Source organism: Salminus brasiliensis, chromosome 24, assembly GCF_030463535.1.
Source record: "Salminus brasiliensis chromosome 24, fSalBra1.hap2, whole genome shotgun sequence".
Lineage (NCBI taxonomy): Eukaryota > Metazoa > Chordata > Actinopteri > Characiformes > Bryconidae > Salminus > Salminus brasiliensis.
The window spans coordinates 13,769,527-13,783,313 of record NC_132901.1 but is presented as its reverse complement, the minus strand read 5'-3'; the positions used below and the strand labels follow the sequence as shown (position 1 = coordinate 13,783,313).

Genomic DNA, 13,787 nt, shown 5'->3' with positions numbered 1-13,787 from the left:
TAGATCACTCAGACAGCGCGTGGGATGGGCAACGTGCAAATACGTAGCTGCGTGCTCGGGGGGGCTCTGTACAACTGGCCGGTTAGCTCAGTTGGTTAGAGCGTGGTGCTAATAACGCCAAGGTCGCGGGTTCGATCCCCGTACGGGCCAGGAGGACTTGTTTTTGTCTCCTCTACGCGGTTAAACTCACTTCAGCACATTATTTACATCCGATTATGCTCTTTTCTCGTCAGTGTGGCTACGCATGTTTATGTGTCTTGTAACAACATGTAGCTTGGAGAGCGTCATGACCTCACTGGCTAGACGCTCGAGGCAGCTTACATTTTTCACCCACCACCCAAATAATACCCGTCCTGCAGTGGTCCAGACCAATGACCAATAAAGAACAGGGGGCTGGTCATAATATTGTGATAGGAAATTCAAACATATATATATATATATATATATATATATATATATATATATATATATATATATATATATATGTGAGGAGATACATGGATACATATATGTATAAAAAGTTAGCTTCAGTATATAATTTGACTCCGGTCATTATTTCACACCACATGCCGGCACCCCTGCCTCAGTACATCAACTACACTGACAAACTGAGGAGTTAAAGCAGTGGTAACACAAACATTGTGTAGGAAAGTGCATCTCCATGGGCAGTAGTGGCTTAGCGATTAGAGCGCCAGGCTATCGATAACAGGGTTGTGGGTTCGATTCCCAGACTCGGCAAGCTGCCACTGTTGGGCCCTTCACCCTCTCTGCTCCCCACCACTCTGGGTGTGTGTGTACTCACTGCCCCTAGTTCACGTGTGTGTGTGTGTGTGTGTGTGTGTATGTGTGTGTGTTCACTACCACAGATGGGTTAAATGCAGAGGACACATTTCGCTGTACATAGTACAATGACAAATACGTGCACCTTTACTTAGGGGTATCTGAGCACCCAGAAATGATCGAGCGCTTCTGGGTGAATCAGAATATTGGTAAAATGACTTATAAATAGAAACAACACCCCCCACCATCAATATGATTTAATATGATGTATTCATTCATTTAGAAGTAAAGCTAAATTTTACGATTACCCCATTTATAACCCATTTACATTATGACTGAATTGACTGAAATATAAATAACTTAGTGATTTCCTTATGTTCAGAGACACTTTTTAACTTGAGTCTGGGTTATGTTGGGATACTTCACCCACCTCACATGATTAGATCATTTGTGACTGAATTGTACTGAATATGTAATGACAGAATGCAGATTGGCAGAATGACCACTTCTCCAGTGTGTTTAAAAAAATACATTTATTTGACAAAGACAAAGAACAGTTTGTCAATGTGCCTGCGTGCTTCCATCATTCATAATATTCTGCTTCCTCTTCAGTGTTTGGGCCGTTTGCCTTTGGATTTCCTTTGAAAGAAAGTTGAGCAAATATTAGACTGATGCAGTAATATCCTGACATGTTCTCCTGATGTGAATAATACAAAAGATGAGTATACACACAGTGCTTCTGGATTTAGAACCACAACTTCCTCTTCTTCACTGTCGGAGATCACAATCATTTTATCTGAAGAGAAAAAAAAAACACACACACACAGATACACTAAGAAAGTGAGACAGATGTATAATATATACAGAAACAAACATGCACACGCCGTACCTTTCTTCTTCTTCTCCTCATTTTCATCGGTCACGCCTTGCCACTCCTCTCCTTCATCTTCCTCCTCCAGACCCCAGGTGTTCTGGAGCCCCTCACCCACGTGCCCTGTTCCAGCAGCAACGATAATAGGGGAGGGCACCCTGATTAAGGGTCAAGGGTCAATGACACAAGTGTGAAATGGTGAACCACACACCAGCACACGACAGCCTGATCCCTGTAGCGGGTATATCAACTGAGTCAGTAAAAGCCTGGTTTAAAAACAAACAAATAAATAAATACAATAATAATAATAATATTAATAATAAATGAAAAAGATTATGCTTATGAGTTGCTTAGGGCTTTAATAAATACATACATGAGTGTCATCTCAGGTTAAACATAAACTGATGTCCCAATTTAAAGAAAGAGAATTAAAATGCATACAAGGAGGAAGGCAAAGTCAAAAGGATACACTTCAGATGGAGCTTCCCCTTTGTTTGCAATTTCTTCAGCCATCTCCTGGATGCCAGTAACCTCTACAAGAGCTTCCTTACTTTTCAGGGCTGTGATTCGCTCTTTAGGTATTGACTCAGCAAAGCCAAACCTGCCACCCTCCTTCCTATACACAAATATGAAACATGAAATATAAAGAAAAGCATCTTTTAAAACATTGTTTCTGCAACTCTCAAATTTACAGGAAAATAAAACCGTGGCAATAAATGTAAACATATCTTATTGGTCCATTCATCATGATAGTCTGAACAACTGCCCGATCATCATGTGCAATCTAGTGCAAACATTTCCCATGCTTGCTTCCACCTTTAAACATTTATCTTAATCAAAAGACCAAAATTCATAGCATTCAAAAGCCAAATAAATGAATGAGACCACAATTCTAACATCTATTCATATCACTGAATCAAGTTTACATTGTCAGTAAGTTAATTACACTACCTTTTTTTTTTGTTTACAAACCCACTATACCTGACTCGCTTGTCGTTTTCCAAGGCTTTGTTGATGAGCTCGGAGATCTCTGAAACTTTTACACTGGCTATTTTACTGCATCTTAGAACCTGGACAGATACAAATACACACACTAATAAACTACATGTGTCAATTACAGTTCTTTCAGAATTTATATATATATATATATATATATATATATATATATATATATATAAATAATTTCCTCCATTCACATTTCACAACTGGACATTGAAATAGCTCATGTACAGTAATAACAAAATTAACAAATATTTGCAGCCTGTACAGGAAATGCTCTGTTACCCTCTATATGGAGATTATATATCACACACAGTGACTTCCATAATACTCGAGACAAAGACACAGTTTAATTGTGCAATCTGCAGTTTGTATTCAATCCGGTTTCACCATATTGAAATTACAACACTTTTTTTTTTTTTACACAGCCCCCCCCATTTCAGCACACTATAATGTTAAAATGAACCTGTATCAGAGTGATGGCAAAAGCAAAGTGTGTGGACAAAAAGCTGTAACTTCCACATGTGAAAGTTAAATGTATGCAAATACCCGTAAATTAAAGTCTGGAATGTGTACGCTGTTAAAAGCTTAAACTTTTTTTGGAATTTTTTTTTTAATTTGAAACTGTGGAGGAACCTTCAAGAAAAGTTTTATTATTATTATTTTTTATTTTTTTTTTTTTAAAGAAGAACGAAGGTTTCTTGAAGCAGTTTCAAACTGAAGAACCATAAGAAATTTCCTCAAGGATCTTAGACTTTTAACAGTGTACTTTAGTTATGTGTGATTCATCATTTTAAACTGTGGTTTATCACACAAATGTGTCTTTGTCCCAGACATTACAAAGGGCACTGCACTGTCCACATTTTAGCCAGTTAATTTAATCTCAACATTAGAACACTAACTGTGAACCTATGAAGTACACTTACATAATAGGAGTATCGGCCCAATTAATCTAGGTACAAACGTATGTGCACCTAAATAAACCTAGTATATATTAAAATTCAACATGTCAGACACATTCGCACCTGGTCTTTCAGCAGCATGATTCCTCCACTGGACTGAACAGAGCATATCTCCCTGTGTTTATTCATGGCAATGACTAAAAGACCATCCATGACAAGCTCCTCTTTTTCACAAGGATCCACAAGCAAATATGTGCTACAGAAAAGAGAGAGGTCATAATCATAACCACCACAAAAAAATCTAAATTCGTATTAATTTTATATCATATCAATTATTAATAGCTTGTAAACAATTACGTAAACAGTAGGCCTCTGACAGATGACGGTTAACTAAATTACTGCAGTACAGTTTTGACTTAATTGCAGCATTGGCAGTAAATGTGATTCCATCAGCCAATTACTTCAAAGATTACGTGGACAAAGCCGCCCTGTGCATGAATTAAAAAAATCATGCACATAAAATAGTGCATGAATTAAGGGGTGAACCTTTTTAAATGATTTACAGGTAGAGACCAATTATAAACTGACTGTGTCCTCATTAACGTGATGATTTCATGGACTCGGAACACAGTTACCAATTTATGTTTTTATAGAAAACAATACTTTAAATTCCCACATTTTGAACATCAGTCTAATACAACAGAACAGAAACTATAAATTATCAATGTTTCATTCAGTCTTTACGGTGCTGCTTCTTCTGCTTTTGCTATGCAATGCATTTTCTATGGTCTCCTTTGGCATGCATAGTCTATCTGATATTATTTTACCAATCCAGCCATGTAATGACAAGTGTATAATAATTCAGGCATGTAGTTAGCTGTAGTGTCAGGGGCGTAAATCTGATTATACACCAAAGATTACTATGAGTAGTATCACATGACCTTACGATAACATTATATATATATATATATATATATATATATATATATATATATATATGATTTGACTGCTAAACTGTAGGATATGTTCTTACCCCTGCTGGAAAAAAGCGAAGCTTACACAAATAGGCATGTGGTAAATACTCAGCGGAACAGGATCCCTCTCCTCTGGGCTGAACTACACACAAAAAGAGCACATCAGATGTTTAACATACATTAAACAAAGGTCACACCATAAAGTCTATTATGAGGTCTGGAGTTCTGGATTAAAAAGCTGATTAATAGACTATATACACAGACCTTCTGTGAACCTCAGTTCAACAGTTCTACATTCATACTTATTATTTCATACTTATTACTTATTTAGTCTGCAACCAAATAAGGATTTTACATCACTGAAAATGTTTTGTTTTTAATTGACCTGATTTATTTTCTTTTTTATTATTCTTAAGAACAATTCTGAGAAAAGGCACTATACAAATCTGTAACTGTGGATTCTCCACTTGAAAGTTGCTAAAGCTGTGAACCCAGTAGCCAGTTAATACACTAAAGTTGTATTTATGTTTTCAAAACACATAGTTAATGTTGACTGGTCAATAACAGGTTTATAAATAAATAATTAAATAAAAAGTTCAAGGGGTTAAACTCATTTACATAATACCACCACTAATTCCAGCCTTTTTTTTCAAATTTATTTACTCCTATAATTTTATTATAACTCAGTTTGCATTGTTTTTCTTCAGATGTTTTTCTTCAGATGGCGGTCATAATTTCAGACCTTGGTCATGTAGCTTGGATGTAGCATGGATAACATGTAGTACATGTAGCTTAATCTGTCTGTGACCAAATCCCAAATTGTAGCCCAATTAAATACTGCAGTAATCACTGTAGGTCTGCCTACAGAGCCAAGACACACCAGTGTTTAAGTTCATACTTACTATTGTGATGTCTCGGCCCTGGATGGCCACATCTGGGCGTCTGAAGTGACACAGTGCAGAAATGGCTGCGATGCTCGCAGCATCCATCAAGTTACCATCATGATTCAACACATGAACATCCACCCGAATCTGCCACACCTGCCAACCAAATCAGCAAGACAGTTAAGAGTACTGACCTTTTATCAATTGCTGATGCCGATACTCAGAAAGCATGGGGCCACTGGCCAATATATAATGCTGATACTGCCAACAACTTGTAACAAAAAAAAAAGGTAAAAACATAAAGAAACATTATTATTACTTCACTTACTTACTTAACTCTTATCATCCACTTTGTCTCTGTTTGCTCAAGAACTCTGAATTCATTTTAAACAACAAAAATGTATCTAAATGTCTACAGGTAATCAAAAATTAAGACCATTAAAAACAACTGTGTTCTTTCCTTTTGAACAGTCTGCTCATATCATCCACCAGTTGATGGTCTAGTATTTTTTTGACATGGATTATATCTAAATCATTAATACGATTATTAGTTAAATTAAAATGAATCAGTTAACCTCTAGTCAAACTAGTCTGTGTGGCTGCATTTATTTAATCTGAAAAACTAATGATGACCGCCTAGGGCTGCAATGATTATCTGACAAACCTAATGAGTAATCTAAATGAAGGTTCTGATCAATCATTTAATGAAATCAAATGATGATAATAATAATAAAAAAACATCAGGCTCTATAATGTTCATATGGCACACTTTGACATATTTTGCACCATGGATTGGGGCGATACGGCTTCTGCATAAGGCATTATTATGTTTTGTTAAGTTAATTAATGAAACAATAGTACCCAGAGTAAAAAAACAAAACAAAACAAAAAAGCATATCAATAATGAAAAGTATGCAATAATGCATAGCATTTTCATATAAATTACATTATATTGAAATGATACTGGCAGCTAAAAAAAAAGGCCAGCATTGGACATATGACTGGATGACTAATTTTAAAAGTAATCAAAGCACAAATGTATAAAGATTTGATAACTCCCTGCATAGCAAGTGGGTGTTACCTTTTCTCCTGACACAACACATAGAGACTCTGTGTCTATACATTTGGAGTTCCTCAGACATCTTTCCAGCTGCCGGTTCAGTGTCACTAACAACTCAGACTGCCTATAGACAAACAAACAGATACATTAGAAGAAAGACAACTCCAACATTCAGAAATGAACAGACACCAAAACAGGCTTGGGCACTGTGATACCTTTCTATGTATATCCTGAACATAATCAGTACTTAAAGAACACTGATTAATTGTTTCAGCAGAAGGAGAGCATAATTGGCCCTGTTTAACTAAACACAGTGAAGTGCATTTTTGATAGCATTTTTAAAATATAGTTATCAAATATATATATTTTTTTAGATACACTATATGTCCAAATATTTGTGGACACCACTCTAATGAATGCATTTAACTACTTTACATTGTACCCATTCCTGACACAAATGTGTGAGTGCACACACAGCTTGTCTAGTCCCAGTAGAGAAGTACAGACAACTGTACAACTGGGAATCTCTAAATCACATGAACCTATTTGCACCATCCTTAATGCCAAGCAAGGAGTTAGAGGGGTATAAAGCCCCTTCAGCAATGAGCAATGAGAGACACTGCATTCTCTGGAATGATGGTGCTCTTTCCAATACTTTTAGGATGCGCTCAGGAAATTGGGGATGAGGAGGGTTAGGGTGGTGATTATCCAACATTCTGAACTCATTAACTCTCTCATCACTAAATGCAATCAAATCCCTACAGCAATGCTCCGAAATCTAGCAGAAATCCCTTCCTAGACATTAGAGCTATTTACTCCAACAAATTCAGTATACACTCTTAATACCCTTGATTTTGGAAAACAAAAACACAGTACATGAGCATTGTCCATATAGTGTATCAAACCCCAGAAAAAAGGAATTATTTGATATGCAAGATATACACTGAATTGTGTGGGAATACAAACCTGTTGGGCTGAAAGGCGGGTGATGCCATGGGAGACAGCTCCAGATTAAAGAACATGATGCCCTCTGTGGGACGTGAATCTTTGGGTGGCACAAGCTCACATGACACCTGAGCCAACACCCTTTAGAGACACAAACAGTCAGAGTCAGATACATAAATTACAACATATCTTGCCAGAGGGCATTAATAGGCCTTTGACACAATGTAACAATGCATCTAATTTTAAATGTCTATTAAATGTTATTTATACACCAATGAGCCAAAACATTAAGAATGTGGTCATCTGTGTACCACCAAAACAGCTCACTCTACCAGACCTCAACAAACATTAGATCTTTTAACTGCTGTCAGTTGTGAAGTGCATGCGATACAGATCCAACATTTTCAACAGGTAAACGGAACACTTGTACCGAGTCATCTAAGTGACGTAAAAGAAAACAGGACTTATCAGACCAGGCAAACTTCTTCCACTACTCCAGTCCAGTTCAAGGTCCAGTCCAGACACCTGTGTGCCCATTATAGGCACTTGGCGGTGGACAAGGGTTAGCATGGGCACTCTGACTGGTCTGCAGCTGTGCATGCTGTGTGATGCACCGTGTGACACAAGGTATTTCTCTTTCATTTTTGATCAGTCAGTAGTTACTCACCACAGCTGACCAGTTGCACATCACAAACACATATCATACTGGAAGATGGTCCAAGTCATCTGGCCAGAACAATTTGGACCTCAAAGTCGCTCAGGTATTAACTTCTGACCATTTATCTGCATCTGCATGTCGACTATGATGACTGACTGTCTAACACACATCCCAGATGAAGACTACAAGATAATCAATAATATTCATTTTATTTTAACATTTTGGCTCATCTATATACATGACCCCCCCCCCCCCCCATTATAAGGTGTAAAAATACTAATGCCCATTTGCTGTCAAGCTGAATCTGATCTGAAACATGAGTTTATTAAAAAAAAGGTTGAACCCACAACTGGGGCAAAAGATAATTTCATCATTATCAGCAGGGAACATTAGAGTGAGGAGTGTTAGGTTGGTGCTGGATATAATCCCTATATAAACCTTACTAACAAGGTACAATCCGTGGCGAAACTGAAGTAACTTACCTTGTTTTGCCGAGACTGACTGTACAGCAGCCATAATCTGTGCCAAATGTGATTTTTATATTGCGGTAGTCGTAGGTCTGCCTTCCATCCAAGCGCTTAAAAAAAAAAAAACAACAACAAAACAATGAAGCAATTTTGGTGGTAATTTGCTAAATTATGTGAGTAATATATTAATTAATAATAGATTACGTATGTACTTATGCTAAAATCAAATGAGGCAACTAGTTTCTTAGCTTTTTGTATGTGAAACATACATTTTATAGATTAGCACGACATTTAAACATACATTTATGTTGGTGTGGCGCAACAGATAATACCACTGCACTGCTAATGAGCTACCTCACCGCGTGGGAGACTTGGGTTCGATTCCCGGTCTGGGTGACTATGCTGCGCTACACCAATAAGAGTCCTTGGGCAAGACTCCTAACACTACATTGGCCCTCCTCTGTAATACAAGTAACCTTGTAAGTCGCTCTGGATAAGAGCGTCAGCTAAATGCCATAAATGTAAATGTAAATGTACATTTACAGCGTAAATCAGGTTCTCATTCAAACTGACATATTTGAATCATGTTATAAAGGTAGGTGTGTGTAGTGTTTGGAGTCATGCACATGCAGCCTTTCATTGGTGTAGTGTGGTGTACTGGCCTAGGCAGGGAATTAAACTACAGTAATATTAGACAGAGGAATAAATATTAGACTACAGGGTATTACATTATTACAGCTTTTAGCTTGTATTCTACACATAATTTGAACTAACCACTAAATGATCTCACACCTATTTAATGTTCTTATACTGTTTTTATTTCTGATTATCTTTAAGTAAAACACTTTTTGTATGAATTTTGTATGAAATACATTACATAAATTAATCTGCACTGCCCTACACAATACAGCACTACAGGGGTAAAAGTAACACAAGCAGATCTCTGAAGACAGTAGGTCACCTAAGTGAAAGATACATTAAAGACAAAAGTACTGGGACACCTGCTCTTACACAGTTTTGACCAAAATCAAGGGTATTAGAGAAACAACAACTTTTTAAAAAGTGAATTCAGCTTTTGCTGGAGTAACTGTCTCTACTGCCCAGTGAATGATTTCTACTAGATTCTGGAGCATTACTGTGAGGATTTGACTGCATTCAGTGCAAAGAGCGTTAGTAAGGTCAGGATGTTGGATGATCACCAGACCACATCATCACCAACTCATCCCAAAAGTCCTGGATGGAGCATCATCTTCATTTATACCCCTATAGCCTACGCCTGACATTAGGCATGGTGCCAATAAGTTCATGTTTTTCTGTTTCAGAGAATATTATATTGGTAATACTTCTCTACAGGGACGAGACAAGCTGTGTGTGTCTGCATTTGCACATCTGTGTTTTCAATAAATCGGTTAACACTCGCAACATAAGTGTGAAAATAAAAATATAAAAGGTACTACATCTCTTATTAGACCGGGTCTGCGTGAACAGTGTTTAAACGCTGAGGACAGCGGATGCCATGCTGGTCATTTATTGCTGTTAGATAAACACGTTCCCTGCGGACCTACCTTTTTTTCTTCGATGGCTTTCAGAAGAAAGATTCTCTCGCAGTTTGACAGAGGTGTTTCCCTCATCTCTACCTCCCGATAATAGCAAATATCACACTTTATGAAACGAATCGGTCACGTTGCTCCTTCAGGCTGCTCTCTTCATCGCGGTTTGATGGCGTCATCCTAGGAGTAGCAAAACAATGGCGCACAGTGATTACGAGCCTGCCTGCTCCTCCGCCCATTCGTGAAACGACTCCCTAATCCCTATTTACTAAAATAATACATTATACATATTTTATTTTTTTTGTTTAGGACCTATAGTTAATATTAAACAATATTAAAAAAAACTGCTCAACAAGAAAACAAAAAAAAAATGGTTGTCCACTTTTTCCCCAAACATATACAGATAATTACATACATGTTATAAATTACTATTATAATTGATTTTAGCTGACATTCTTATTTAGAGCATCTTACATTTGAATCATGTTACACGGGTCTTTCCAAAGAACTCTAATGGGTGTAGGGAGGTGTGCTTGTCTGAGCAGTAGGTGAACCCTAGTCAAAACAGTAGCACACAATGATTACAGGTCAGTCTAAGCTGTGTTAGACAAAATAATGACTATTGAATGCCATTGGGACTTATCCATAAACTGCACAACTCCCTATTTAAATTTCTAGCAGTTTTTACTGCTAAGTCATTTGTTGTTTGACTGAAAGGCATATTTTTGTTTTTAGTAAGGTTGTCTACAGTGTAGTCAGCAGAACAGCAGGGGAATCAGGTCCAAAGCCTAGTGTTTGGAGAGGGTTAGCATGGACTCTCTGTCAGGCCTGCTACTATACAGCAGGGGTCACTGCCCTGTGCGTTGTGGCTGCTTGATTAATTTAATAGTAAAAAAAAAAAAAAAAAAAAAAAATTATATATATATATATATATATATATATATATATATATATTTTTTTTTCTCTTTATGTTATCCATTCCTTTAATTAGTGCCAGTTTCTTACATTATGTGTTAGGACACAGTGACCCAGAATGCTATCTGACTGTTTAAGTCAGTCTTACCGTCTTTTCTAATTGTAAATATGCACTTCTCTTTCATATACACCAGCACACAACCATATACTGAAATAAAAAGCAAAAAAAGAAGCTGAAAAATAGATCATATGGTTTTAATGGTCTCTCACCAACACATACATTGGTCTCAATGGATAATAAGAAAGGCAATGTATTTTTTGGTTGAAAATACAATTTCTTTTGTATTACATTATTTTACATTATTAGGTCATACCCTAGTGTATAGTAGTGCTACTATAGGACTTTAGTCCTAGTGCAAAAAATAGTGCTTCCTTCCTCAATTGCTTTTAATAACTTTATACAAAATGTAATTTAAAAAGAAATAATACATGTGGCTTTTCAACCCTTTAACGCAAAAAGGCTTATTGCAAAGTTAGGTGAATGTAAATATGCCTTGTTACACACTAAGAATTATTATTCAGTAACTACAGGTACCTCTGTACAAACTAGCTGGAGTATTCTCTTGTAGTTGTCTAGCTGATTCTCTACGGTAGTCTAGTGGTTAACCTTCCTAGTCAAGTAGCAAGGAAGAAATTGCTTAAAATGAAAAATAACGGTCAATACATGTGTAGCATCATCCTGCAGAGAACAAATCAATGCAAGGCTCCAGGGCACTACAGCACTGAAGCCAGGGATGTGGATATTCGGGCCAGGGTAGCACCAAGGCAAACAGCATTTCAGAGAGACTAAGTTAAGAGGGTTATGGTAAATAAAGCGAAATTATCAGCAAGAGAACAAAGGAGAAACTGGTCCAGAAGGCAGGAACACGCCGCCGTGCAGCTATTCCCTTAATGATGAGCGAATATGAGGCTGACTATCAATAACATTGTGTTATGCTCTCAAGTACAGAAGCCACGGTTGTGTGTGTGTGTGTGTGTGTGTGTGTGTGTGTGTGTGTATGTATTTGCTTTATAAAACTTTCGAATGGAGGGAGAGTGTTCTTTCCTTCAGATTACTTTATAAATTGTAAGGTAACCACAGTTCACTGAAACACTCAGCTTCTGCCAGTGTTCACAAAGATGACTTTTCCAAGTAAAGTGTTAATGTTGGTAATGTCTAGTGATGGTTTTAAATGAGAAATGAGTCGAGGCAGATTAAGTAGACTGTTCTAGATATGGCAATTTAGACAGTTTTGAAAATCATATAATTTGTCATTATGGGCATCTATTTATGAACGTTGCAGTTTCTCTGATTGGCCACACGATGGCATCCAAGCGCCAGCCACAAAAATGTGTCGTTTGCAACAGGTCAAGATCAAAGGGATTTCTTCTCACTAAATAGATGTTCACTTTTCTACACAACTGAATGGCTTCTGTGTCCTTAATAATGAGTGAAATTGAGGCTGACTATTAAAGAGATTGTATTATACTCTCGAGTACAGAAGCCGTCGTTGTGTTTATTTATTTTATAAGTGAAATCGAAGGGGAGGGGGAGTGTTCATTATTTTTGTTCTTTTACATTTCTTTATAAATTGTTAAGTAACCATAGTTCATGCTGCTTTTTTTTGCCAGTGTTCACAAAGGTGACTTTTCCAAGAAAAAACACAAGCAAAAACAAACTGTTGGGTATTTTGGTAAAACTAACTGGCCCTTTCTCCAAGACCCAATTACGAAAGACGACTCCAGCAGGTCTGACTATAAAAGCCTAATTAAAACATTTACATTTACGGCATTTAGCAGACACTCTTATCCAGAGCGACTTACAAAAGTGCTTTGCTATTTACTCAAGAAAAACCTCATCTAGTTTGAATAGGCTAAAAATTCAAAAGATACCTCTAAGTTTAGACACTACTAAACACAAGACAATAAGGTGACCATAGTACTCTAAAGCACTAGCCAGAGGGTAACACAGACACGGGAGCACCGTGAAACACTAGTGTACATCTGCTCCACAAAAGCTGAGTGATTGGGTGCAAGCAGTGAGACGACAGCTCCAGCATCTCAGTATACTACAATTCCCTGTGTCAGTGAACCCCTGGACCTACAACCTTTATCTAAGGGGAAACATTAATTACCAAAAGCTAAGTTTTCAGCCTAGATTTGAAGATTGAACCTGTGCCTGAGCCCTAAACATTATCAGGAAGGTTATTCCAGAATTTAGAGGTTTTTATAACCTCTTCCTCCTGCTGAGGTTGCTGATAGAACTGGACTGATATGGTCAAATGTTCTAGTTTTAGTAAGGACCCTGGCCGCAGCATTTAGAACTAGTTGAAGTTTATTGAGGTTCATGCTGGAACAACCTGACAAAAGTGCATTACAGTAATCTAGCCTTGAGGTAATAAAAGCGTGTATTAGCTTTTCTGCATCCTGTAGAGATTAGGAGTTTTAGTTTGGAGATGTTCCTAAGCTGCATAAAGGCTGTCCTACTAAAATTGGCTATATGTTGCTCAAATTATAGATCTGAGTCGAATGTGATGCCAAGATTTTTAGCTGCTAGACCAGGAATAATGGAAGCATTAAGTCTAAAATTAAGTCAGATAGTTTATTTCTAGTGTCTTTTGGACCTAAAAGGAGAACCTGGGTTTTGTTACTGTAAAGAAGAAGGAAGTTATGTGACAGCCAGAGTTTTATATCCTTTACACAGTCCTCGGTTTTCTTTAAACTAAATTTATCATCAGGTTTG

General features: G+C 37.1%; 1 protein-coding gene and 1 non-coding gene across 2 annotated transcripts; one reads left to right on the top strand and one right to left on the bottom strand.

The window, feature by feature from the left end:
- Nucleotides 1-76: 76 nt before the first annotated feature.
- Nucleotides 77-150, top strand: trnai-aau (transfer RNA isoleucine (anticodon AAU)). The gene has a single exon. It is a non-coding gene; the product is annotated as a tRNA-Ile (tRNA).
- Nucleotides 151-1,296: 1,146 nt separating this feature from the next.
- On the bottom strand, nucleotides 1,297-10,254 carry exosc9 (exosome component 9). The gene is made up of 12 exons (XM_072669894.1): nucleotides 10,106-10,254; nucleotides 8,556-8,650; nucleotides 7,437-7,556; nucleotides 6,492-6,594; nucleotides 5,429-5,566; nucleotides 4,586-4,668; nucleotides 3,676-3,808; nucleotides 2,633-2,721; nucleotides 2,121-2,267; nucleotides 1,670-1,809; nucleotides 1,513-1,576; nucleotides 1,297-1,419 (listed from the first exon to the last, which is right to left on the bottom strand). Exons 1-12 carry the CDS (start codon nucleotides 10,169-10,171, stop codon nucleotides 1,389-1,391), a joined length of 1,209 nt encoding a protein of 402 aa, XP_072525995.1. The 5' UTR covers nucleotides 10,172-10,254; the 3' UTR covers nucleotides 1,297-1,388.
- Nucleotides 10,255-13,787: the final 3,533 nt, after the last annotated feature.